The sequence below is a fragment of the Martes martes genome, assembly GCF_963455335.1.
Source record: "Martes martes genome assembly, chromosome: 9".
Taxonomy (NCBI): domain Eukaryota; kingdom Metazoa; phylum Chordata; class Mammalia; order Carnivora; family Mustelidae; genus Martes; species Martes martes.
Genome location: NC_137896.1, coordinates 9,452,603 through 9,479,129, shown reverse-complemented (window position 1 = coordinate 9,479,129; position 26,527 = coordinate 9,452,603). Strand labels below are relative to the sequence as shown.

The 26,527-nt window shown below is 51.1% G+C and overlaps 1 protein-coding gene across 4 annotated transcripts in view; it reads right to left on the bottom strand.

The window, feature by feature from the left end:
• Positions 1–23,126, bottom strand: part of ATP9A (ATPase phospholipid transporting 9A (putative)) — a 131,472-nt gene extending 108,346 nt beyond the window's left edge. For 2 of the 4 annotated variants that reach the window (XR_013967436.1, XM_080813901.1), the window contains exon 1: positions 22,991–23,126. Coding sequence is in view for 3 of the 4 variants with exons in the window: in XM_080813901.1 (XP_080670027.1) it covers positions 22,991–23,058 (68 nt within the window). In the remaining variant the exon portion in view is untranslated. Of the gene's footprint in view, positions 1–3,129; positions 3,253–3,662; positions 3,791–22,990 lie in introns of those variants that run through there. The other 2 variants (XM_080813903.1, XM_080813902.1) reach the window with 2 other exon arrangements.
• Positions 23,127–26,527: the final 3,401 nt, after the last annotated feature.

Sequence of the window (26,527 nt, the reverse complement as noted above, 5' to 3'; positions counted from 1 at the left end):
CACATAGTGGGCATAGAGATTACTTTAAAAAAATAAATAAAATAAAATAAAATCTTTAAAAATTAAAAATAAAAATAAAATCTAAAGTCAGAAAGCATGCAAAAAAGGGAGCTAGTTCGCTGAAGCCTGAACATTATCTCTGGTCACAGCAACACTACCTATTGGTGGAAAAACTGGGCCATATCAAAGAAAAAAGCCAAGTCAGTGTGGAAATTTCTCTTTAAATAGAAACAGGTCCTCTGATCTAGCAAGTCTACCTGGAGGGATGGACTGTACACGAATTCTCATATGGGTAAGCAACAGGAAAGGTACAAGGATGCTCCCAGTAGCAAGAAAGCAAAACCCTGGGGCACCTGGCTCCGTTGGTGAATGGCTGCCTTTGGCTCAGGTCATGAGCCCAGGGTCCTGGGATCAAGTCCCACGTCAGGCTCCCTGCTCAGGGGGGAGCCTGCTTCTCCTTCTCACTCTGCCTGCTGCTCTCCCTGCTTGTGTTCTCTCTCTCTGTCTGGCAAATGAATAAATAAAATCTTAAAAAAAAAAAAAAAGAAAGAAAAAAAGAAAAAAAGGAAGAAAGAAAAGAAAAGAAAGAAAGCAAAACCCTGGAAATGACCAAATGACCGTCAGAGAGGAACCCCCCTCACAGTACACCTGCACTATTTTTTTTAAGATTTTATTTATTTATTTGAGAGAGACAGAGAGAGGATGAACAGAGAGAGGGGTAGAGGGAGAGGGAGAAGCAGACTCCCCACTGCGCAGGGAGCCTGATGAGGGGGCTCGATCCCAGGACCCTGAGATCATGACCTGAGCCGAAGGCAGAGACTTAACAGACTGAGCCCCCCAGGCGTCCTGGACTTGCACTAATTAAGAGAAGAAGGCAGATGCACACACTGACAGGGCAAGACCCAAGTGATGAAGGGGGAGGGGAGAAATAAAGTAAAAGATATGGAACTTATTATGCTATATTTTAATTTAAAAAGCATATGATAATACACACATGGGAAAATGATACTCAGAAACAAATAGGCAGACACACACCCAGACTGTTCATTCTGGTTCTCCAGGGGAAGGGGGCAGTCACGGGTGGCAGGATCTGTCGCCTTTCCTATTTCTCCTGCCGGAAGCCTTTTCCTACTGGTCTCTCGCTGCTCACCAGTGCAGGGCACCCCTTACACGAGGATGACTCACACTGCGTCTCGCCCCCATGGTGAGTCAATGACTGCAGACTCAAGCCCAAGCCTGTCACCTCTCATCCCCGGTCCTCTGTTATCAAGCCTCCGACTGCGGCCACGGCACGTGAGCTCCAGGACTCTACTTTTCTGCAACGTCCAACCCCTCTGGCAAGACTCCTTCAGACCATTGTGTGAAGCAACCCATTCCCCTTCTACTTCAAAACCCAACTCTGTGCGCTTCACAGAAAGGAAGGTCTTCACAGAAAGCAGGTCTGTTCTCACTTAGACTGTACTTGCCTGTTTGTTTCTGGAAAACTCAAGTCTATGGAAGCCCAGGAAGCAACATATAAAAATACTGAACAAAAATAAACCCTGGGTCCGGGGGACAGGGCACACTGAGGACACTGTGGGAAAGAAGTGGCCACCAGGCTGCTCACATACAGACCGTAAGATTCTTTATGACAGAGACAGAAGGGGTGCCTGGGTGGCTCAGACGGTTAAACCTCTGCCTTCGGCTCACGTCGTGATCCCAGAGTCCTGGGATCGAGCCCCGCATTGGGCTCCTTGCTCAGCAGAGGGCTGCTTCTCCCTCTCCCTGCTGCTCTGCCTACTTCTGCTATCTCCCTGTCAAATAAATAAATTAAATCTTAAAAAAAAAAAAAAAAAAAGACAAAAAGTACAGATTCTGAAGTGCAAGCCCTCGGTTTTTAAATGCCGGTAACTAACACAATATTTAAATGTTATGCAAAACTAAAATCACACCGAGGTGTCATTTTTTACTTAGCATGAATAACCAAAATCAAAAAAATTAATAACACCGGTTTTGGTTGGGATGGGCAAACAGATACTTTCCACTGCCAGGAGCGGTTGAAATCAGTACAGCCTTAAGGGAAGGCAGCCTGGCGACAGCTCTCAAAATTACCAATGCAGGGGCACCTGGGTAGCTCAGTGGGTTAGAGCCTCTGCCTTCGGCTCAGGTCATGATCCCAGGATCCTGGGATCGAGCCCCACATCGGGTTCTCTGCTCAGCGGGGAGCCTGTTCCCCCCCCCCCTCTCTCTGCCTCTCTGCCTACTTGTGATCTCTGACTTATGAACTCTGTCTGACTTGTGATCTCTGTCTGTGAAATAAATAAATAAAATCTTTAAAAAGAAATTACCAATGCATTCACCTGGACCCAATGATTCCCCTTCGAGATATTATGTACGTTGTAACTGGGCACAAAGACTTAGGTTCAATGTCATTCTTCGTAACATTGTTAGTAATAGGTACCATTAGATATAACCCAGGTGTCCATCAGCGGTAGGGTGGTTATATTAAGTATGGTAAGTCTATTCAATGAAATCCTTTAAAGTCATTTTGTTTAAAAAAAAAAAAAAAGAATGATAAAGCTTTTTATGTACTGACATGAAACAAGCCCAGTGTGTACTCTTAAGTGAAAGAAATATGTCGCGTTGCATTGTGTAGACTAACAACAGAATAAAAAAGGCCAAAATCTATGTGCAGGTGTCTAGATAGATAAATATAAAATACATGGGCCCTCTTTTGGAAAATGGTCAAAAATTCTCTAGATGACACCGAAGAAATTGAGGAGCGGTTGCACAGAAGGGCACAGAGTAGCCGAAGCAGGGGACGGAGGGAGGTTAAGTTTGCAAAGTACACACTTCTGTACCTTTTCAACAGTGAACTATGTGACTGCGAGATTTTTTTTTTTCTAATATACAAACAAAACAAAAAACCCCACCACACTCCCCACACAGTACCCAGCTCTCCTTCCACAGCCGCGGAGCTTGGCCACCAGCCCGGAGGGCAGAACCAGATACTATTCCCCTCACACCCCAGATCGGGTATACAGAAGGGGCTCAGATGCCCCGTGAGGGTTGAGGCGCCTCTCCCGGGCTTCTCCCCTGCCCCAGCTACCACCCCCCTCCCCCACCCAGCACGCAGACCTGCTGCCTTACCTCGTGTGTTTATACTGTGTCTGCGGCATTGGCTCACGGGTTCCAGACCAGGTCTGGGGCCACAGCCCAGACAGCCGTGTCACTCCCCTCACTCCTCCCCAGAGTCCTGCAGGCAGGGCCTCCCCCTCCTGGAGAGGAGGAAACCGAACCCAGAGCCCAGTGGCAGGTGGGGGCAGAGCCAGCCGTGAGTCCGGCAGGCTGGCCTCGGGGCCAGCCCTCGACCACAGCGCTGCGAGAGCTCACCCCACGGAAGGATCGGAGAGCTGCCTCCGGGCTGTCGTCGAGACAGCAGCCTAGGGAGGCACCCCATGACAGGGACACAGCAGGAACGCACCAAGGGTCCCCAGGGGCACCGGTCTGACTGCCTGGCTCCTCCCTCGGAGCACCGTCAAGGGTAACGGTGGCTAACCCTGCTCCTCTCCTCTCCGCGGGCCACATGCTTTGGGGGCTAAGCGCGCAGCACGGGTGACCTCACTCAGCCCTCCAAACGACTTGCACAACCACATGCTCATTTACAGGGGAGGTGAACTCACTCGCCCAAGGTCATACAGCCAGTAAGTGGCGGAGCCCAGACTTGCACCGAGACGGTCTTGCTTGAATCCACGCTCCCAACGCCTCACGGTCCTCATCAGCCAACTGTGGCCTTGGGGAGCTGCCCCCTCCTGCCAGGAGCCCGCTCCTTCCCAGCCTCGGGCTCCTCCCGGCTGTGGGGGAGAAACTGCAGCCGGCTCCACCTCGGGCGTGGCTCTGGCACGGAGACAGCCCCAGGAAGGCCCCGGGGGAGGTTTCCGAGGGCGCCTGAACGCAAGACGCGGGAGGTTCCCCCGCCAGTCCCTTGCAAGGATTTTAGCTCTCGAAGCAGGTGGCGGGGCCGCTGAGGGTCTAGCCCGGGGACCGCTCGCTTGCGGGGGGAAGGACACTCCCTAGGCAGCAAGTTCACACCTCTGCTCCCGTGACCACGGCGGGTGAACGGTGAACCCGGGCTCCAGCAGCCCGCCTCGGACCTCCACTCTCCGCAGGGAAGCCAGACGCTACTGCCCTTGGCCCCGGGCTCCACACAAGCCCTGTCCTGAGCAACTGTCTTCAGAAAGATTTTCTTGTCATTCAACAAATACTTATCAAATGCTTGCAGACGCTCAGACGTGCCTTAGAAAACTACCCGACGTAAGACCGTGAGCACTCCAGTCCACCCAGTACACCCACAGGGAATGTGCTGTGTACCGAGCGTCTCCCTGCCGACCACAGGCTCCTTCTGTCTCCACAGGCACCCGTCTCACACACCGATCAACCGGAAGCCCGATTTGTGGAAAACATATGTTTTTACTTCTTTTTCTTTTAACCTTCCCAATCTCACGGACATGCACTGAACAAAAGGCAAAATAAAAACAGTGGGTGGGGTGCCTGGGTGGCTCAGTGGGTTAAGTCTCTGCCTTCAGCTCGGGTCATGATCTCAGGGTCCTGGGATGGAGCCCCACATAGGCTCTCTGCTCAGCAGGGAGTCTGCTTCCCCCTCTCTCTGCCTGCCTCTCTGCCTACTTGTGATCTCTCTCTGTGTCAAATAAATAAATAAAATTTTAAAAAACAAAACAAAACAAAAAACAAAAAAACAATGGGTGAAAAGGCCACCACTCATCTCCTGACCTGGAACAGAAGGCAGCTCTGCTGTTCACCGGGTGTAAAAGGGCAGAGCCCTTCCAGACAGCCACTCAGTCAGAGCCACATGGTTAGAGCCCTCAGCTGACCACGGATTCCATTTAACCCAGGGAACTGGAGAGTCTAGCTTACTAAAATCGTCTAAACGCTGGGGCGCCTGGGTGGCTCAGTCGTTAAGCGTCTGCCTTCTGCTCGGGTCATGATCCCAGGGTCTTGGGATCAAGCCCCGTGTGGGGCTCCCTGCTCAGTGGGAAGCCTGCTTCTCCCTCTCCCGCTTCTCCTGCTTGTGTTCCCTCTCTTGCTGTGTCTCTGTCAAATAAATAAATAAAATCTTAAAAAAAAATAAAATTGTCTAAATGCAGGGGCACATGGGTGGCTCAGTCAGTTGGGCATCTGGCTCTTGATTTCCGCTCAGGTCATGATCTCAGGGTCATGGGACAGAGCCCCATCAGTGGGGAGTCTGCTGAAGGTTCTCTCTCTCCCTCTGCCCCTCCCCCCAACTCTCTCTCTCTCTCTCTCTCTCTCTCTCTCTCTCGTTCTCGCCAAAATAAACAAATGAATCTTTTAAAAAAATGTTTCCAGTGCTCGCTTCGGCAGCACATATACTAAAAAAAAAAATGTTTCCAAATGTAGGAGAAAGCTTATGCCACGATATCCTCCCTAGACTAAGCTCTAATTTATAAGAGCAAAATCAAACTGAAATCATGTCACTTAATAGCCATTGGATTAAAACAGAGATCAAAGGAAACACACACCTGAATGCTAACAATAGCAGATAAGGCTTTCAATAATTTTAAGAACCACCTCTTTGACTTTTCTGTAACAGGAACTACTACTTTAATAATGGAAAAAATAGAACCCTGGTGTATAGAAGTCCCACGCAGGGCCCCAGGGCGGGGAAGGGCGCTCGGGCCAGGCTCTGAGCACCTCCTGGGCCTCGCTGGCCGCTTCTGGCTTGCCTGTGCACGGGTCCTTCCTTCCCTAGCAAGGCCTGGTGCCCCGGCCCCTAGTTCCATCACCTGGCAGGAACCGGCCTGATGCTATTCAGGGGGGTGCCAGTGACTACTGACGAAGGCTCAGCCAGGGTTGATGCAATTCCTTGGAAACGCTGCGAGTCTCAGCCATACCGGAGGAAGCTGCCGGGAGCCAGCGCGGAGAGAACGGGCGCGTCCCCAGCCAAGCAGCAAATACGGGATCAACTAGAATTCTGGAACCCAGGCCCCTGACAAAGGCCTCTGTGGCTAATTCCTTACGGCAATAGGCTACATGAACAAGGAAGGAGGGAGAGAGGAGAGAAAGGAGACAGAGGGAGGCCTGGATCCCCTTTCCTTCTGCGAAATGATTCTGTTGTATTCCCCCCGTGGGCTCGATATTCAGCATACACCTTCATGGAAAGCCCCCGGACCCTACACACCGCATACCCCCCTGGTGAATCAGAAATGTGACATCCCTTGGGGAGACGAAGATTTCCAAATAAAACTAAGGGCGCATGGCTCCTACTCTTGTCTCCTGGCTCATTCGGTCAGTTAGCACATATTTACTGAGCACCTACTACGTGCACCTCAGTAGTAAGCAGTGGGACACGCAAACAAGACAAGTGAGGGCCCTGCCCTTGGGGCACCTACTATTTCCCAGGTGGGCAGGTGGCAACAGGAAACAGCAAAAAGTACATACGACAAGAACATGTCACTGTGGGGAAGGCGGCTCCTGAGTACGTGGTCTGGGAAGACCTCTCTGAAGGAAGAGACCGCCAACCTAACACTGAGACAAGAAGGCAGTAGCAGCTTGAGAGCTGTGTGACCCTGGGCTAGTCACCTAACCCGTCCAAGCCCTGGTTTCCCAGGAAACGCAACAATGGCGCCAGCCACCGGACTAGGTGTGAAAGCCACAAGACAATCCGCCGAAGCCACCGCTTGAGAGGACCATGGTCCTGGCGGCTAAGCAGACAAGGCAGAACAAAATTCATGCAAGCGCAGCCCTTATGTGTCCCTGCAGGTGGGGACTCCTGTCTCTTGAGTTTGCTGCTAGATTCCTGGCATGCAAACTGTTCCCCGGGGGCGGGGCAGGGCAGGTGCTGGGCAAACACCTACGGGGTAAATGAATCGTAACCCTCTGAAACGTCCCAAATTCACAGCTACGTTCCCGGTTTTCTGCAGGGTGGCGAGCGTTGCTGTTCGGTGAGAGTCACTTTGCAGACTGGGCTCATCCAGCTCCCAGGAGGTGACGTCACAAGCCCGGGGGCTGGCGCCTCCCTCAGCTTTCCCTCTCTGTGTCTTTGGGGTAACTCTGCCAGCATCCAGAACAAAATCCTAACTTAAAAAGTGAAAAACTAAGGGGCACCTGGGTGGCTCAGTTGGTTGAGCATCTGCCCAGGGTTAAGGTCATGGTCCCAGGATTGAGTCCCGCATCGGGCTCCCTGCTCCGCGGCGAGTCTTCCCCCTCTCCCTCTGCCCGCTGCTCCCCCTGCTTGAGTGCACCTACTCCCCACCCCTGTCAAATAAGTAAATAAAATCTTTAGAATTTTTAAGTGAAACTAAACTTAGAAACAACTTGTGAAAATACAGGGCGCTGGTTTAAGTAAATTAGCCAACCTACTCCAAGAAATATTATGTTGCCATTAAAAATGTCATTTACAAAGTACCTCATGATACAGAGAGAGCCTTATATTAAAATGTTAAATCAACAAAGGAAATAAAAACACACAGGCTACATGGTTATAATTTATAAAACAATGTACACACAGAAAGGAGACTGGGAGAAAACAGGGTATCTGTGTGTGATGTTCTAAGAGAGTCCATTAAGGAAGTTAACACCAGTGTTCCCCTCCTTAGTCTTCTCTGTCCTCCCAAGCTTTCTTTAGTACAGATGCACTCATTTTACAATGAAAATTTTATATATTTTTACTCTTCCCTCGTGATATAAGCTACTGAAGAAGAAGGTGCTTGGTCAGGGAGGAAAGCCACTGTGATGTGACCGTTTTGCCAAGTCTCACAAACCCTCAGTCCCTTTCCCCTCAACAAAAATCACCTGCTCTGAATGGATATGACAGAAAAAGTCAACTAGCAGATGTCATCAAGACAGGTCGCAAAATGCAATTTATTGCCTGAGCTCAAATTAAAATGAGTCTTTTAAAAAACTGAAATGAGGGCACCCAGGTGGCTCAGTGGGTTAAGGGTTGACTCTTGGTTTTGGCTCAGGTCATAAGCTCAGGGTCGTGAGATCAAGCCCCGGAGTTGGGCTCTGTGCTCAGTGGGGAGTCTGCTTGAGATTCTCTCTCTCTACCCTTCCCCCCACTTGCATACACATTCTCTCTCTCAAATAAATAAATCTTAAAAAAAAAAACAAACAACAAAAACTGAGGGGCGCCTGGGTTGCTCAATTCATTAAGCATCTGCCTTCAGCTCAGGTCATGATCCCAGGGTCCTGGGAAGGAGCCCCACATTGGTGCTCACTGGGGAGTCTGTTTCTCCCTCTGCCTCTGCCCCTCCACCTCTCCCACTTATGTGCTCTCTAATAAAAAAAAAATCTTTAAAAAATAATAAAAATTGGGGCGCCTGGGTGGCTCAGTGGGTTAAGCCTTTGCCTTCTGCTCAGGTCATAATCTTAGGGTCCTGGGATCAAGCCCTGCATCTGGGCTCTCTGCTTGGCAGGGAGACTGCTTCCTCCCTCTCTCTCTGCCTGCCTCTCTGCCTCATTGTGACCTCTCTCTCTGTCAAATAAATAAATGAAATCTTTAAAAAAAAAAAAAAAAGTTAAAAATTAAAATTAAGAGAAAACTGAAATGAAGTCTTTGTCATTCTAAACCAAAACCACTTTTTTTTTTTTTAAAGATTTTTATTTATTTATTTGTCAGAGACAGAGAGAGAAAGAGGGAGCACAAGCAGGGAGAGCTACAGGCAGGGGGAGAGGGAGAAGCACACTCCCTGCTGAGCAGGGAGCCCAATGGGACCTGAGATCATGACCTGAGCCGAAAGGCTCAGGTTAACCCACTAAGTTAACCCACTAAACCACTTAAACCACTTAAGTTAACCCACTAAGCCTCCCAGGCGTCCCCAAAACCATTCTCAAAGGAAAAAACCCTCAGCTCCTCAGTCTCATCATCCGTAAAGCAGGGCTGTCAGGAGGAACAGGATGTGCTTAAAACTCTAGAACACTGCTGGGCACCTAGTAAGCATGCAGTGGTGGTTAGCAACCATTAAAATCGTCATCAAATTCCTCTAGCACAATCCAAGTAAATAGAACTAGCAACAAACCATACAAAGCACAGCCTGATGTGTGACGGCCGGGAGCTCTTTAAGCCAAAGGAACCAGCCAGTACCTCCAGCCCCTCCACCTGGCAGAGCACGTGGTACACGCTTCAGGTTGGGGAGGGTGGGGGAATCAGCTCCAGTCCCCATGACTTTTGTTTAAGATTTTATGTATTCATTTGACAGAGAGAGACAGAGCAAGAGAGGGAACACAGCAGAGGTGTGGGAGAGGGAGAGGCAGGCTTCCCGCTGAGCAGCGAGCCTGGTGCGAGGCTCGATCCCACGACCCTGGGATCATGACCTGAGCTGAAGGCAGACGCTTAACGACTGAGCCACCCAGGCGCCCTTCCAGTCGTCATGACTTTGCAACATGCTCACAGAGGGCTCTGGAGACAGGACTATCTAAAGAGAACTGCTAAGGAACTCATCATCAATTTAGAATGAAGGCTTATGAATAACATCAACAGATACCCCGCTTGCCAAGATGGGCATAAGTAGGATACTTCCGGTATGAGTTTGCTAGGGTTGCCATAATAAAGCACCACAGGATGGGTGCCTTAAATAGAACTTTATTTTCTCCCAGTTCTGGAGGCTAGAAGTCCAAGGTCAAGGTGCAGGCAAAGTGGGTTTCTCCTGGGCCTCTCCCCTTGGCTGGCAGAGGGATGCCCTGCTCCGGGGTCCTCACACAGTCTGTCCTCCCACCGCGGGCATCTCACTTGTGTGTCCCTGTTTCCACTTCTCATAAGGACACTGGGCAGACTGGAAAAGGGCCTATCCTAACAGCCTCACATCTTTTTTAAAGGCTCTATCGCCAAATACAGGAGTCACAGTCCGAGGGCCTGGAGGTTAAGGCTTCAACAGAGAATCTGCGAAGGGCTACACCTCAGCCCCTAACACTTCCCAGGGGCTCTCTTCCAACCACTCAGGGCTTCTGTAGCCACTGAATCAGAAAGCTGAACTCAGAGTGAGGAACAACAGCTCCAACATGCACTTCCTGCCTAACAGGTATTTCCTTAAGAAATAAAAGGGAGGGAGAGAGGAAGAGGGAGGGAAGGAGGGAGAGAGAAAGGGGCAACCTTCACAGGACACTAAGGGACACAGCCAAGCCTAGTGAATACTCATACCCTTAGCCCAGTGGCTCCTAACAGGTGCAATTTTGCCCCCTCCCACCCCCACTCCCCAACCCCTGGCACAGGGGGAGCCTGGGCAATGTCTGTGACATCTCTGGTTGTCATAACTGGGTGGAGGACACTGCTGGCATCCAGTGGGGAGGGACCCGGGCTGCTGTCACACATCCAACAACAGACAGGACAGCCCCCACAACAGACAACTGTCACACCCCAAATGTCAACAGTGCCGAGGCTGATAATTGTTGAGGTCCCACCTGGCTAGGTCTGACTTCACCCTGTGTCACAGCAGATGGCCCGGCAGAGGGTGGGAGATCCTGCCAGGCCCCATTCTACGGGGAGGACACTGTCCACGCGCCACCCTGCTTCCTCCTCGGCGAGGCAGGCCAACAGGCTCCTCCTCCTGGCATTTGGCAAATGCCACAGAGATCTGACTGTGATGACAAAAGCATCCGGCTGCCCTTCATTTCCCACCGGGAGCCTCGCTCTCCCTGGGCCCCTTCCAACTGCCTCTCCCATAATCCCCCCAGACTGTTTATACAATGATAAAGGCAACATTAAGATACCAAATTGACCTGGTAAACTAGCCATTGTTTAAAAATCATGCTTAAAAAAAAAAATCTTGTCTTTCATGGATAACTTGGCAAAACAAAAAAATGTTTTAATCTATTAGCAAAATCAGATTATCCCATTTCCTCCCCCTTACATACAGCAATATTACAATATTTTTAGGCTAAAAGCAACATTTTAGCACAGGTGGCCACTCCCTAAAGATCAGACACGTCTGGGGGCACATCTACAAACTTCACGATCTTTGATGGAATTCATACTGTTCTTTAAGTCAGTTCTCTGTTTTGCATGGAAATGTATTCTGAAAGGAAACTCACTATCACTACAATAACAACAAAAAAAGCAAGTATCACTTGGCACAAACAGAAAGAACCATAAAAATAATTGCTAGCCTTTCAGGGTCTGGCCATGGGCCACCCAAAGTGATCTTTGGCGACGTTTCTCCACCAATCTTTCCAAATCACACAAATGAAAGAAAACAGATACGAGCTTAAGAATTGGGCACTGTTCTGGGCAAATAGGCAAGGTGGTCCGTGGAGCCTCCAACTCCTGGTTTCGGCTTCCAGGTCATGATCTCAGGGTCCTGGGATCAAGCCCCGCGTCAGGCTCCTCACTCAGCAGAGAGTCTGCTTGAGATCCTCTCTCTTTCCCTCTGCCTGCCCCCTGCTTGTTCTGTCGGTCCTTTAAAATAAATAAACAAATCTTTAAAAAAAAAAAAAAAAGCAAGGGGTGACATCTAGGCAGCTCAGTCGATTAAGCACCTGCCTTCAGCTCAGGTCGATTCTAGGGTCCTGGGATCGAGTCCTGTATCGGGCTCCCCGCCGAGCAGGGAGCACATTTCTCCCTCTACCTGCTGCTCCCCCCCGCATGTGCTCACTCGTACACACTCTCTCTCTGACAAATAAATAAATAAAATTTTAAAAAAATTTCAGCACTGTTCCGGCTCTTTAGGTAAAAGTCATTGCTAAGAACATTACAAGTAGTCTTTTTCTTTTTTTTTTTTTTAAGATCTTATTTATTTATTTGACACAGAGAGAGATCACAAGTAGGCAGAGAGGCAGGCAGAGAGAGAGGAGGAAGCAGGCTCCCTGCTGAGCAGAGAGCCCGATGCGGGACTCGATCCCAGGACCCCGAGATCATGCCCTGAGCTGAAGGCAGAGGCGCCCACAAGTAGTCTTTTTCTTTAGAAATTAAACCAAAGTCCAGTCACGGTCATAAGTGAAGCTGGAGGCAGCCCACTGCCATTCCCAAAGGTGGCCACAAAATACCACCAGAGTGAATTCAGGACTTTCATCGTTTGCACTTGGGAACGATGCTAAAAGAAAGTTCTATTCTGAGAACAGCCCAAAGTCCAAAGACAGATGGGTCGGTGCCTTGCCTCTTCAAGCTTGTTGCATGGGTGCCTTAAGACAAGGTCGAACGGCCACACTCTCTCTTTGGGACCGGCATGCAGGGCCTCCAGCCACTGGCCTTCCTCTAGGAAGCCTCCTAAAGCATGGCTCCCACATCCACCTCTATGCTTCAGCATCCCTGCCTGGGTTTGTAATTCCAAACCCCCTGGCATCACTGCCTGGTTCTGGGCAGGGACTCTGTAACAGGAAATGGTTGGCGTAAGTACAGCTGAACGGGCTGGCAGAGGACGCTGAGGGCACTTTCCAGTGGGCCGCTGTCCAGGCTTGTCTCGACTATTCTCGTCCAAGGGGGCAAAGAGCTGTTTACACAACTCTCCATTCCACCACGGGGAGGGGCAGGGCTGGGGGCTACAGATGTCACCGATCAGCATTTCCCCCTCCTCCGTCCTGCCCCCAAGCACACCTCTGTACCCTGTATACCTAATACCACCCTATGGTGTCAACACACACACACACACACACACACACACACCTATATACATCCGATCCTCATTATTTGTGGTTTCTGTATTTGCAAATCCACACACTACCTAAAATTTATAACCTCAAAATCAATGCTCACAGCAGTGTCATGGTCTCTCACAGACACGTGTGGCAAAACATCCATACCGCCTCTCACAACTTCCCCAGATAAGGTGGGACAGAGTGACACATCCAGTCCCAGCTCCACACTGTACATCCAGTCCCAGCTCCACACGGGCCCTTCTCACCGTCTATTTAGGGCCATGCTTTGTGCACTTTGGAGCTTTTTGTTACTGACCATCACTGTTTCAAAGAGCCCCCAAGCCTAGCACTGACATGCTGTCCAGTGTCCTGAGAATAGGAAGCTTTACGAGTCGCAGCGCTGCTGGTCACAAACCCACTGCTAATGAATCAAAAACATATATTAAATACTGAGTCCTGGGCGCCTGGGTGGCTCAGTGGGTTAAGCCTCTGCCTTCAGCTCAGGTCATGATCTCAGGGTCCTGGGATCGAGTCCCACCTTGGGCTCTCTGCTTGGCAGGGAGCCTGCTTCCTCCTCCTCCTCTCTCTCTGCCTACTTGTGATCTCTCTCTGCCAAATAAATGAATAAAATCTTTTTTAAAAAATAATAAAATAAATACAGAGTCTTTAAACCAAAATATACCTTTAAAATAGGTAAAACATGACCAGAAGCTTGCAGAGAACTAACCCTGTGTCTCCCCCAGGAGCAATGGCTCAGTCTTGGCCAATTCAGGGCTGGCAGGGACCTTCTGGAACATAACCACCGTGAATAATGAGAATCCACCAAACTATGTCTAATACTTCCTCCGTCGTGTCAAAAGAGAAAGGGCATCTTAGCCCCACAAATTAGGAAGGATGGCTTCAGACCGTTCACCGGAATAAAGGTCTGCATGAGAAGAACTCCCTGCACTGGCATTCTTTTTCTTCTGTCACATAAGCAGTGACATCCACATCACCGAGGGACCCGGGTCCTGGCGTGGTGCCGAGGACTGCTGCAAAGGCACACACAGCCTGCCACAGCCCTGTCACTAGACGCGGTCATGTGGGCTTCTCGTGGCATCAAGCCCTCCGCGGGGTATTTTCCAGCTCGAGTTCGTATTCAACTAGAGCCTCTCCAGAGACTGAGGAAGAAGAGGACACAATGTCGCCCAGTGCGAGAGTCCCACCCTCCAGGCCGGGAGAAGAACAATGTCTAAGGCTCGCCAGCCCTCCTAACGCTCCCCTGCAAGCACGAGGGCCGGCCAGCCACGTGCCCTCCCCGTGTCCTCCTCTTGCCCAAGAGGGAGCTGAGGCACAGAGGGGAGAAGACAGGGGTCCGGAGCAACAGAAGCGGGAAAATGGCAAAACTGGTCCGTTCATCTAAGTCTGTGCGGCCCCAGAACCCAAACTCTTTAACGAACAAATCCACAAAGCCGGCGGTCAGTCTGGGCTGGGTATTTAAAACCACAGCCTACAAATTTCTTATCTTTGTTCTCCCGGTGGTTTTGAAAATGCGATATGCCTTAAAGAGCTACATTCCCAAATTCTCTATCCTGCAGCCACGTGTCCCCCCCCCCCCCAAAAAAAAAGCCATTCATTGTTCCTGGAGGGAAGAAGAACTCAACTGAGGAAAAGCACACGGAGGGAGCGGAGCTGACCTGAGCACAACGCCTGCTCTGAGAAGCGCTCCCAAGTTCTCCTAACTGGGAGGCAGGTTCACGGAGCTCTCATTAGTTTCTGCCATATGCGCTTGGCCGGGATTAATTGCTTGACCTTTTTGAGCCTCAATTTCTTTATCAGTAAAACAAGCATAAAAAGTACCAACCTCGGGCACCTGGGTGGCTCAGTGGGTTAAAGCCTCTGCCTTCAGCTCAGGTCAGGATCCCAGGGTCCTGGGATGGAGCCCCACATAGGCTCTCTGCTCAGCAGGGAGCCTGCTTCCCCCTCTCTCTCTGCCTGCCTCTCTACCTACTTGTGATCTCTGTCAAATAAATAAATAAAATCTTAAAAAAAAAAAAAAAAGTACCAACATCAAAGGGGCACCGTGCAGGGCGGGCAAGAAAATCTTAGTTCAGAGCCGAGACACTGACGACCCCGAGGAAGCACTGCTTCTCCCATCGGCGGTCAGGGAGCGGGTCACACAACACGTCTGTTTAAATTCTGCACCCTCTGGGACACCTGGTGACTCAGACGGTTGGGCGTCTGCCCTTGGCTCAGGTCATGATCCCAGGGTCCCTGAGATGGGGTCCCTCATCGGGCTCCCTGCTCAGCGGGGCGTCTCCCTCTGCCTCTGCCTGCGGCTCCCCCTGCTTGTGCTCTCTTTCTCTGATAACTAAATAAATAACATTTTAATTAATTCTGCATCCTCAAGCAAAAGGTAAGCATGAGCTCTGAGCCTTGCGATGCCTCTGCTGTACCCAGCAGGCAGGCCTCCCCTGCCCCGGCCCGCTGCAGACCCCCTGGGATGTGAAGCCAGGGCAGGAATGTGCTCCGGGGCTTAGGGGATCCACCCATCCAGCACGGGTCCCCACTCGCTGCTGCAACCCATCACCATACGTCTATCATCTTACAGTTCTGGACGTCAGGAGTCCACAGCAGGTCTCACCCGCCTCCAATCAAGATGTCAGCAGGGCCGGGTTCCCTCTGGAGGCTGTTTGTTTCCTTGAAGTTTCCCGTTTCCAGATGCACCCCCCCCCACCTCCCCCTACCCTGCCCCCTGCACTCACTCCCTTCTCCATCTTCAAGCCAGCAGCCCTCGTCTTCCAGGTCTTCCAGCGTCTCTCGGACTCTCCTCAATTTCAAGGGCGCCTGTGATGACACTGGGCCCACCTGGCTAATCCAGGACAGTCTCCCCATCTCAAAATCATTCACTTAATCGCACTGGCAAAGTCCGTTCTGCCATGGAAGTTCATACACTCCCAGGTCCAGGGGCCGTCACTCTGTCCACCACCCCCCTGCATGCTGTATCCCCTGTATCCAGATTTCATATTCTTTTACTCTTTTCCCTTAAATGCTTGACTACTTGCGTGAATGGCATATAAGGTTTTTCACATAAATCACCCACCAAAAAAACTCCTCACTGCAATATGCAGCTTGTATTTATTTTTTTTTAAAGATTTACTCATTAGAGAGAGAGAGAGAGAGAGAGAGAGCATGCACACAGAAGCAGGGGGAGAGGGAGAAGCAGACACCCACTGAGCAGGGAGCCCGTCGTGGGGCTCGATCCCAGCACATGGAGATCATGACTTGAGCCGAGGGCAGACGCTTCACCATCTGAGCCACCCAGGCGCCCCGAGAGTCTTGTATTTAAAGATGAAAACTCACCTCACAAGCCCAGACACCACCTAAGCTTCTGTCCCTCGGTGGAGGAAGAGAGACAAAAGCAGAGGGAACCCAGAGTGTCTTCTCTCTGCCTGAGGCTCCCTTCTGGTACTCACACCCCCAAGTTTCCCACCCCCACGCTCAAATCATGTGGTTAAGACCCGGTGCCATCAACCAGCAAAGATTGTGAACCACAAAGTCACATCAGAAGAAGGAGTGAGCAGCATTCTGAGAACGCCCAACAGACTTCTGCCTGGATTATCGAGAAAAGGTTACCATCCCCCATCCCCAGGAGACCCTAAACTGGAGATCAGCTTCAGGCATTCCTTCTCTCAAAAAGGACTTAACTGGCACCTACTCTGTGCCAGCCTCTGTGTGATGGTGATCAAGCTGTCACCAACCGGGGCCCCACTGTTCCCAGCCGAACGATCACAGGAGCCCATGTCACACTCCAACTGTGCAAGACAGAAAAGCAGCAGGGAGGCTCCGAGTGGGGTCTGATCGCTAATCAGGAACATCAGGGAAGGCGCCCCTGAGGTTGAGAGACCCCAGTACAGCTTCGCAGACTAGGCAAAGGGGGGAGAGGGCATTCCACGCAGAGAACAGGATGTGCAAAGGTCCTGTGTCCAGAGGGACCTCAGGAGGAGATAGTGAGCACAGTGTGGCTACAGGGGAAAGGGACCAGGCTACAGTATACAGTGTGCGAAGGTGATGATGGAAGGAAGCAGGGGCCACAGCAGAACTTTCTGTGATGGTGGAAATGCATGTACTTTCATCATCCCACACGCAGGCACTGCCCCTATGCAGGTACCGGGGACTGAAAGGTGGCTAGTGCCACTAAGGCGCTAAATTTTTACCTGTATGTAATTCTAATTATTCTAACTCTGAATGTAAATAGCCACATGAGGCTCATGACCACCATGGTGGATGGCACAGGGCCTTAACAAATGGAAAGCTACAAGACGGCTTCGAGCAAAACGTTTTCATGATCAGAGCATCTGGCCACATCTGCTCTGGCTGCAGGGTGGACCCCTCACTGGCCAGTGGACACCTCGGATGCAGGGAGGTAAGTGACGACAGTCATGGTGATGGTGGCCTTGAGGGACATGTGTGCAGACTGCCATGTGCCAGGCAATTTGGAGTAGGGGAGGGAGGGGGAACGTGGGAGGCGTTGGTAAAGGATGAGCCAGGGAAGATAAGGGCAAAGGCGGCATCTGGGATGATGCCTGGGTTTCCAGATTGTGCCACTGAGGAGACAGCACCGGCTCTGGGAGCTTGGGAACACCAGAGGAGGGAAGACCATGCTTGTGGTGGGAGCCAGACCGTGAGTCTGCTCTCGAGCAGGCTGAGGGCAGGAGTCAGGAGGCGGACAGATGACTTTGTTCTCTGGTAGGGTGGCCACTGAAGCCATGGGTATGCGTGAGCTCCACCCAGACTTCTAAAGGGAAGGAGGTCCGGGACCAAATTAATGGTGAAAGAGGAGGCAGAACCATCCCGTCATGGAGGACACAGGAAACACCGACACGCTGCCTCTCTAAACCTCAGGATAGACAGGAGAAATGAAAGCCTTTGTCTACAAAGAGACTTGAATGTTCTTTATGGTATTAGTTATAATATGTAAAAACCAGAAATAATCCAAATGTCCATCTTGGTAAAAAAAAAAAAAAAGTAATATATCCATATATAATATACCCTATTATATATTATAGGGTATATAATATACCCTATATAATATGATGTATTATATAGGGTGTGTGTGTGTATATATATATATTAAAAAAATATAAGGTATATTACATACCCTATATATAGAGTATGTAATATACCCTATTAAGCAATAAAAAAGCACTTTGAAACCACTGTGCTGAAAGAAACCAGACACAAAGATGACATATTGCATGATTTCATTTACATGGAATTGCCAAAAAATGCAAACCTATGGAAATAGAAACATCAGTGGGACCAAGTGCAAATGGGCACGAGGATGGAAGTGTTTGAAAACCAGACTGTGATGACAGCTGCACCAACTCTGTAACTTTACTTTTATTATTTTTACCTTTATTTTTAAGTAATCTCTACACCCAATGTGGGGCTTGAACTCACAACCCAGAGATCAAGCCTCATGCTCTTCCCAATAAGCCAGGCAGGCACCCCTATTAACTTTGCTTTAAAAAAAAAAAAAAAAAATCAATGAATTGTGAGGCACCTGGGTGGGTCAGTCAGTTAAGTAAATCATGAGCTCTGCCTTGATCTCAGGGTCTTGGGATCGAGCCCCACTTTGGGCTCCCTGCACAGTGGGGAGTCCGCCTCTCCCTCTCTCCCTCTTTGTTCATGCTTGCACTTCACTCTAATAAATAAAATCTTTTAAAGTAAAAAAATCAACGAACTGTACGTTTACTACGTAAGTATTTTGTTATGTAAATTATGCCTCAATAAAGTTGTTAAAAAAAATTTAGTAGGGGGCGCCTGGGTGGCTCAGTGGGTTAAAGCCTCTGCCTTAGGCTCAGGTCATGATCCCAGGGTCCTGGGATGGAGCCCTGCATCAGGCTCTCTGCTCGGCAGGGAGCCTGCTTCCCTTCCTCTGTCTCTGCCTGCCTCTCTGCCTACTTGTGATCTCTGTCAAATAAACAAATAAAATCTTAAAAAAAAAAAAAGATTTAGTAGAATATGAACCTAATCAGCTCTTCCTAAACCCAGTTCATTGTCTGGAACTTCCTAGTCCAAATACATCAAAAATCAAAGCAACCTCATCCAATATGGCCACGAAATCTTAGTTCGGCCAGAGCACAAGCTCCTTGCCCTACAATATCCCACCAGTGCCTCCACATACCTGGCTGGAGTAGCTGAAAGCAGATAATCATTTTCCCAGCTTTGATCAGAACAGAGTCATGAGATCCATGGTATTTTTAATGTCCCATTATCGAAGGCCCCTTTCTCTCAACGAAGCCGTCCGGAACGCCCCCAGTAGCAAACCTCATGCAGAGGCCTGTTTATCCCCATTCGCCCCAGCAAATACTAAGATGTACCGAGTGCTTACTGTTCTACATGGATTAAGTCTCTAAAACGACCCTCCGAGGTAGTCAGAATTCTTGTTCGTCCCACTTTACAGATGGAAAAAACTGAGACCCAGAGAGGTGAAATAATTTTCCCAAAGTCAAATAGCTAGTCAGAGATGGAGCCTGGGCTTGAACCAAGCTCCTCAACTCTGGAACCCACACTCCTCGCAACCAACATCTGGTCCTTCACCAAGAAGGGAAGCAACAAAGCTCATGAAGTCAGAGAATGGTTTCCAGCAATGCTGTGTGCAAGCCATGTTTCCTACCTGAGCCATTGAGAAAAGTTTCCCAGCATCAGGATGTGGAAACTTAATCGAGAGAGAGAAAGAACATCGGAGCCACAGGATTCCTTCAGCGAATAAACTACATGTCCTGGTAACATACACTGAGTGACCCAGCGTTAATTACCCTCTGTCTCCTGGGACTCACAGCACCTATGTTTTTGGTTTAACCATAAAACCCCCAACCATCCTACAGCTTAGAGCCATTTAGACGAAATGAGTCGACTGGGTTCAAATCCAACCCCTCACGCTGGCTATCTCTGTGACCTCACACAAATGATTTAACATCACTGAATCTTAACTTTCCTTGCCTATAAATGAGGAAACTAGCTCCCAAAACCCATACAGTCATTACAAGGATTAAAACAGGGCTATCGGGGCGCCCGGGTGGCTCAGTTGGTTAACCGTCTGCCTTCGGCTCAGGTCATGATCTTGGTGTCCTGGGTTGGAGCTCCCATAGGGCTCCCTGCTCAGCTGGGAGCCTAGGTCTCCCTCTCCCTCTCCCTCTGCCCTTCCCCACACTGCTTGTGCTTGGCTTGTGTGAGCACGCAAGGGCGAGAGAGAGAGAAAGCATGTGTGCTCTCTCATTCTCTCTCAAATAAATAAAAATCTTTAAAAAAAAAAAAAAGGCTATTTATCTCAAGTACTCAGAGAGCCTGACCAACCACAGAAAGTCCCTGATTCATGACAATTCGAATTCGGATTTTTCAACTTTACTATAGTGCAAAATCTATACGCATTTGATATCAAGTTTCGAACTGTAATCATTTCCCGGTGATGCGACCCTCCGTGGTGATGCTGGGCAGCAATGAGCCCCCGCTGGCCACGGAATCACAGAGGTAAGACCTGAGGCACTGACAACCACCTCATTCCCATACAACCACTCTGTCACTTTCAATACAATATTTAATACATTACGTGAAATATGCAGCGCTTCGTTATCAAACAGGCTTTATGTGACATGATTTTCCCAACGGTAGGCTAACTTAAGTGTTCTGAGCACGTTTAAGGCGGGCCAGGCTAAACTATGATGTCCCTTAGGTTAAGTGTAGTAAATGCACTTTCATCTTCAGATATTTTCAACTTACAATAGGTTTATCGGGATGTAACCCCATCCAAAGTCCAGAAACATCTGCGCATCGCATGGGGCTCCTTGCTCAGGTGGGAGCCTGCTTCTCCCTCTGCCTACCATTCCCCCACCTGTGCCTCTCTCCCTCTCTAATAAATAGACAAAATCCTTAAAAGAAAAAAAGTCCAGGAACATCTGTATTAGTTTCTTCTTCCTTTAACTCCCCCGCCCATTATATTTCAGGGAGCTTCTGCACCACTCTGCTTCCAAAGTATTTCCAAACACCCAGATTCCCACCTTGATGTGGCTACTCCTAAAAATGCAAATTAAATATGAAAAAATATACACATATGCCCGGCTCTCCTGATAGAGGATCTGAATCTCAATCAGTGTCACTGTTTAGGAAATAAATTAGTTCCAAAGTGGCAAATTCTAAAAGGGAGTGTGTTCCTCCACTCCAACACCAAACATAGTTCCTTAACTGTCTGCACCACTCCCTCTGACCCCCATATTAACAGTACATCTCTATCCCGGTAATCATCACTTTTAAATAATTACCTGCATTTCTCTCTCATGCACTGAATCAGGGGTTCTCAACTACCACAGCACAGTAATCATACCGGGGGCTTCAAAAAATAAAAGATACCCAGGTCCCACCCCAGATTATTTCAAAGGTTTAACACAGGGGCAGAGATGGTAGTTGTTAAGGTCCCCAGGTGATTTCAACGCACAGCCAGCGTCAGGAGACCTGTGCCAGTTTGAAAGGGCTTGGTTTTTTTGTGTTTTTGTTTTTGTTTTGTGTGTGTGTGTGTGTGTTTAAAGATTTCATTTATTTATTTGAGAGAGAGACAGAAAGAGCGGTGAGGAGGGGCGGGTGACGGAAGGAAAGAGGGAGGAAGGAAGGGGGAAAGAGAGAGAGAGTAAGAAAAGCAAACTCCCCGGAGAGCACGAAGCCCCACGCGGGGCTCAATCCCAAGTCCTGGAGATCACGACCCCAGCCAAAGGCAGACGCCCAACCCGCTGGGCCACCCAGGCGCCCTCGACCAGGCCTGTTTAATTAATCTTTGCATTCCCGTCCCCTGGCACCGCCCCTGCACCAAGTAGGCGGCTGATAATTGTTTTTAAACGCGAATTGTAACTAGAGGACTTGGGTCCACTGATAACACAAATCCATTAAAGTATTTACCGAGGGTGTATCTCACACGCGGACACTATCCAGGCACCGAGCTCAAGTTAATCATCATTGTTTAGCCTTGAGGAGTCAGGATTAAAAGCCGCGAGAACAGTGAAAAGGAGGGCTGGAGGGCTGTCTGCGGGCGGACCGACCCTGAGCGCAGTCTCCATTTCGCAGCATCTCCCCCGAAGTCCTTAACCTCACTGAGCTCCTTTCTCCTCTGTTTTACATCAACAGGGGCCTCCGGAACGCTCAAGGAAGACGGGGACAAAGACCCCACAAAATGGCAGCTAGCGTCACTCTTTTTTTTTTTTTTTTTTTTTTTTTTAAATTCCACGGACACCTGATGGAAGCGAGCAACCCTAAGGGCGCGCCCTCCCCGCCTCCTGCACCAAGCAACCGATGCCGCATTCGGCAGCCGCCACAAGGAAATGGCCTGAGAGCGCAGGATGTCAAGGGGAAGGGCGGGTCCAAGGCCGCAGCCCCGCCCAGTTCCCGGTCTCAGCCGTCAGGGGACGTCAACCTCACCTGGGCAGCCTGGGAAAAAGCACATTTCCAGGTTCCACCCCCACCCCCAAGAACTCTGATTGGCGGGCCTGCCCAAGGCCAGGGAATGTGCATTTATTTTAACCATCAACCCCCCACCCCCCCCATCAATCCTTACCCCCAGCTAAGTCTGTCGCAGGCAGAAGTCCCTCACAATCTCAACAGGTCACCACTGCCATCCTCCGAACGGAAGGACGGCGGGGTGCAAAATACCTACCCGTCCTCTCTCTCTGTGGGAGAAGGAAACGCACGCCCAGGCGGCCCTGGGGTCTGCCAATGCGGGGAAGGCACAGCAGGTGGCAACCCCCACCCCTGCCAGGGGGGCTCCTTCCCTCAAATAGTGGGGAGCGGGAGGTCCTCCCGTGGACCAGGAGGAGCCCCGCCCAGCCTCCTGCGGCTGCGGGCTGCAGATCCACCCAGGGCCGGGAAGGCAAGGCGGCGTCCTGGGGCTGGGACCCGGAGGCGCTGATGGGGGACCCCGCGGCGCGTCTGCGGAGGAGGCCGAGCCTCGCCCCACCAGTAAGCTCAGCATATCCGGGCTCCCGAGGGCCGTTCCCACGCGCGGAGCAAGGTTTGATGTGGACCAGATCGTAATCGCAACGACAAGGAGCAATCAGGAAACAATAAAGGGGTGAAAAGGCACGGCTGGTCTTAATTCCGCGCGCGGTAAACAGCGCCGGGGCGGGTCCGGCTTCTCGGGGTTTCTAAAGGAAGGTGGGCAGGAGTGCAAGGCAGCCGCGCGCTCGGGCCCAGAAGGGACCGGATCGCCCACGGGGCCCGGGCCCGAGCTGCAGCGGGGATGACCCGCCCGCCTCCCCGGCCAGCCGCCGGCTCATGGCGCCGGGTGCGGCGCGGCCAACCTGTCAGGCCCGGCCAGGCCGCCCCGGCGCCCAACCCCGGCCCGCGCGGACAAAGGCGGCCGCAGTCCCCGGGCCCCGCTCACCCGGCGCGGGGCCTGCTGTCCATCCGCTTCTTCTGGCGCACCGGCTGCAGCGGGATGTTGTCCGTCATGTCGCCCGCGCCGCCCGCTTTGGCCGCCGCGCCCCCCGCGCCGCCTGGGCCGCCGCCCGGTCCGGCCTCCGCGCCGCCGCCCGCCGGCGCCGCGCCGCCCCGGGGGAGGAGGCGGCGGCAGCGGGCGGGCCGGGCCCGCAGCGAGGGGGCGAGCTCGCGAGCGCCGGGCCACGCGCGGAGCCGCCCGCGCGGCCCGACCGACGGACACGGGCGCACCATGGGCCCGAGCTCCGCGCTGCGCCCGCTCGCCCCGCGCCGCGCCTGCCACGGGGGGCGGCCGGCTGTGTCCGCGCCGCCGCCGCCGCCGCAGTGTCCCCGCCCCCCGCCCGCGCCGCGCGCCCCCCACGCGCGCCCACCCGGCCACGCGCCCCCCGCCCACGCCTCGCCGTGCGCGCGCGCGCCCGCCGGCCGCCCCCCCAACCCCATCCGCAGCTCTCCCGCACATGCACACACCGGTCGCGCTCCCCGGTCCCACCGGGGGCATTTCCTCTCGTGGTCACGCTGGCACCAACATGCACTGCCACGCTCGAGCCCTGCAGACACGCACTCATTCTCACCCGCTTGTCCCCTGTCGTCGTCCCCTTTCACAACCACATGCGCACCCTGCCACCTCACCCCCCGACATCCACGATCACGCAGGTACACACACACACACACACACACACACACGCCGTCATCTCACGCCCTGACATCCACGATCACACACCTGTACACCCTACCACACTCAACCCGCATTGTTCCGCCTCCTCTCCCCATCCTGATCTTAGGCCTCATATTTGTGTGCTCGAGGGTCACAACCGCACACCCTGCCTCACTCCACTTTCAGTCCCCCTCACATACCCTCACTCTCCCGCCTGGATCCCTCGGATTCGCAATCACACACATGCACACACTCATTGCCCCACTCCCTCCCTCAGCTGCCTCTGGGGCTTACACTTGCCCTCCCAGGCCCTCACACACATTCAAGCAGGCTGAGAATCTCACACACACGCACACCTGACCCCTCCACCCAGACCCACATCCACACCTAGGTGTTCACACACTCCCACACAGTCCGTAGGATCCATGAACTTTCAAGGGCCTGTGAAAGCTTTGAGAACAGGAAGAAAATGAGTCCTGGTGCCAGAAGGAAAGTCAGAAGAGGGGGGAGGGATTAAAAATCTGTATGTAATTGAGGAGCCTCAAAGTGTCAATCCCTGTAAACTAGCTTCCTGTAACTAAAGCGAAGTTCTAAGTTAATTACACCTAATATATTTCACACGGTGTATGGGTGCATTTTAATATGTTTGCTATGAGCCACCAGGTATCTGTGTCTAGGACCCTGCCTAAAGGAAGGCCAATTCCAAACCCAGAAGTGTGACTTATGTCATGTCACAGTGAAGTTCCTCATGAAAAGAAGCAGGCCGTTAGAATGGGGGCATTGCACCTTTGAAGGGAAAAGAGCACTGTTTGGCTAACAGAGCCAAGTTTGCTTAGCTTTCTCTCCTGTCTCTGCATGGTGCTGAGCACAAGGCCAGGCACACAGTCAACACTGAGTGCTCACTGCGTGGAGGAAACGTGAACACCTGGATGTGTTTACTGACTGTGGCATCAAGGTAGGGCCTCCCCACCCTCTCCTACCTGCTCCCCTGGAGGTCCCCCTTAAGCCTCACCCACCTCACCTCAGCTGCAAACCCCAGACCCTCTTCTCCACTCCACTCCCACACAGGCCGACAGAAAAGGCCAGAGATTGTGACCCCACACATCTGGGGCCCTGCAGAGGTGAGCTTTGGTTTTTCCTCATGCACCTAAAACGTGCACAGGGTTCCATATTTAATCCTCCAACACCTCTGCCAGCTAGGGCACTATCAACCCCATTTTACAGGTGGGGACATAGCAGGTCAGAGTGGCCTGCACAAAGCAATGAGCTTAGGAAGGAACTAGGCTGAGCTCCAGGGCCTGGCTCTTCAGGCTCTCAAAGGCAGGACGAAGTTACGACACTTCCAGCCACCTCCCAGTCCCCATTTCTAGATAGCTCCAAGCTCCCTGCGGCCCTTGTGGAACCCATCCGCGGCCACCGCCGTCAGACCGTGCTCTCTTTTTCTGAAAGCTGGAGTAGTATAGTAGTACCATGGCCCTGCCATCCTGTATCACTCTCCCGGACAACTTAAAAACGGCCAGACCTCAGTGGCTTCATCCATAGAGTGTGGATGGTGCCAGCCTCACGAGATTGTTGGAAGGTTTAAATGAGTTCATCGTACATAGAAAACATAGAAAACAACTAGAAGAGTGGCTGTGCAGAGGAAGCACTCTGTAAGGGTCGTTATCACCGAGTTGGACGAGTTCAGTGCAGTCATGGGAACGGGAAGCCCTTAGCACAATGCGTGCGCGCACGGCAGTCCTCTAGTACTCGGGGAAGGGAAGCGATTACAATTCTTCCTCCCCCGACTGTTGGGAATATCCTTACGTTTCCCTAATTAAAGAACAAGCACCATAGTATTTATCCATTGGTCCTCTCTGGACAAAAAGATTCTAGATAGATATTTAAAATATGGTTTAATTTATAGACTATTTTGGGGGGTTAGTTTGGGATTTACACAAAATCTGAGCAGATAGGAGCAAGAGGTCCATCCCCCCACCCCCTGCCTATCTACGCCACTTCGCCCCCAACCCAATCTCAGCAGTTCCCTTGTTATTAACATCTTGCGTGAGGCTGGTACATGCACATGGATCTCAGAAGTTTCCTTATTTTTAATCTATTTTTTTTTCTTTAGTAAACATGCATGACTTTAATAATGTTTTTACATAATCATTTTTTATTGTATCTTTTCAAGTTTTTTTTTTAAAGATTTTATTTATTTATTTGACAGTGAGAGAGAGATCACAAGTAGGCAGAGAGGCAGGCAGAGAGAAAGGGGGAAGCAGGCTCCCTGCTGAGCAGAGAGCCTGATGCGGGGCTCGATCCCAGGACCCTGAGATCATGACCCAAGCCCAAGACAGAGGCTTAACCCGCTGAGCCACTCAGGCGCCCCAAGTTTTTTTTTTTTTTTTAAGTGATCTTTACACCCACCGTGGGGCTCAAACTCACGACCCCGAGATTAAGAGTCACATGCTCTTCCAACCGAGCCAGTCAGGTGCACCTAAATGAACAATTTTTTAAAAGACCAAGGGAGCCCCCTCTTACTCTCCAGAGGTAATCTTTTCCTATGAAAAGAGGGCTGATTTTTACTGTTTTTCTGTTTTCCAAGTTTTTTTTTCAGTACACTTTTATAAAGAAGCATTGAAGAAGACACTTCTCAAAAGACTTCAGCAAGGCGATCCCTCAGGAAGAGAGGCACTTAAAAGCTTTTATCTCATCTTGAGAGAGATCTAGATGCATGAGGCAGGAGAGGGCCATGGGGCCTTTGAGAGCCGTGCTGGGGGCCAGAAAAGCAGGGCTAGGACAGGGCAGTAACTGGAGGGGGGGGGGGACGCTGGGGGTCCCACTCAG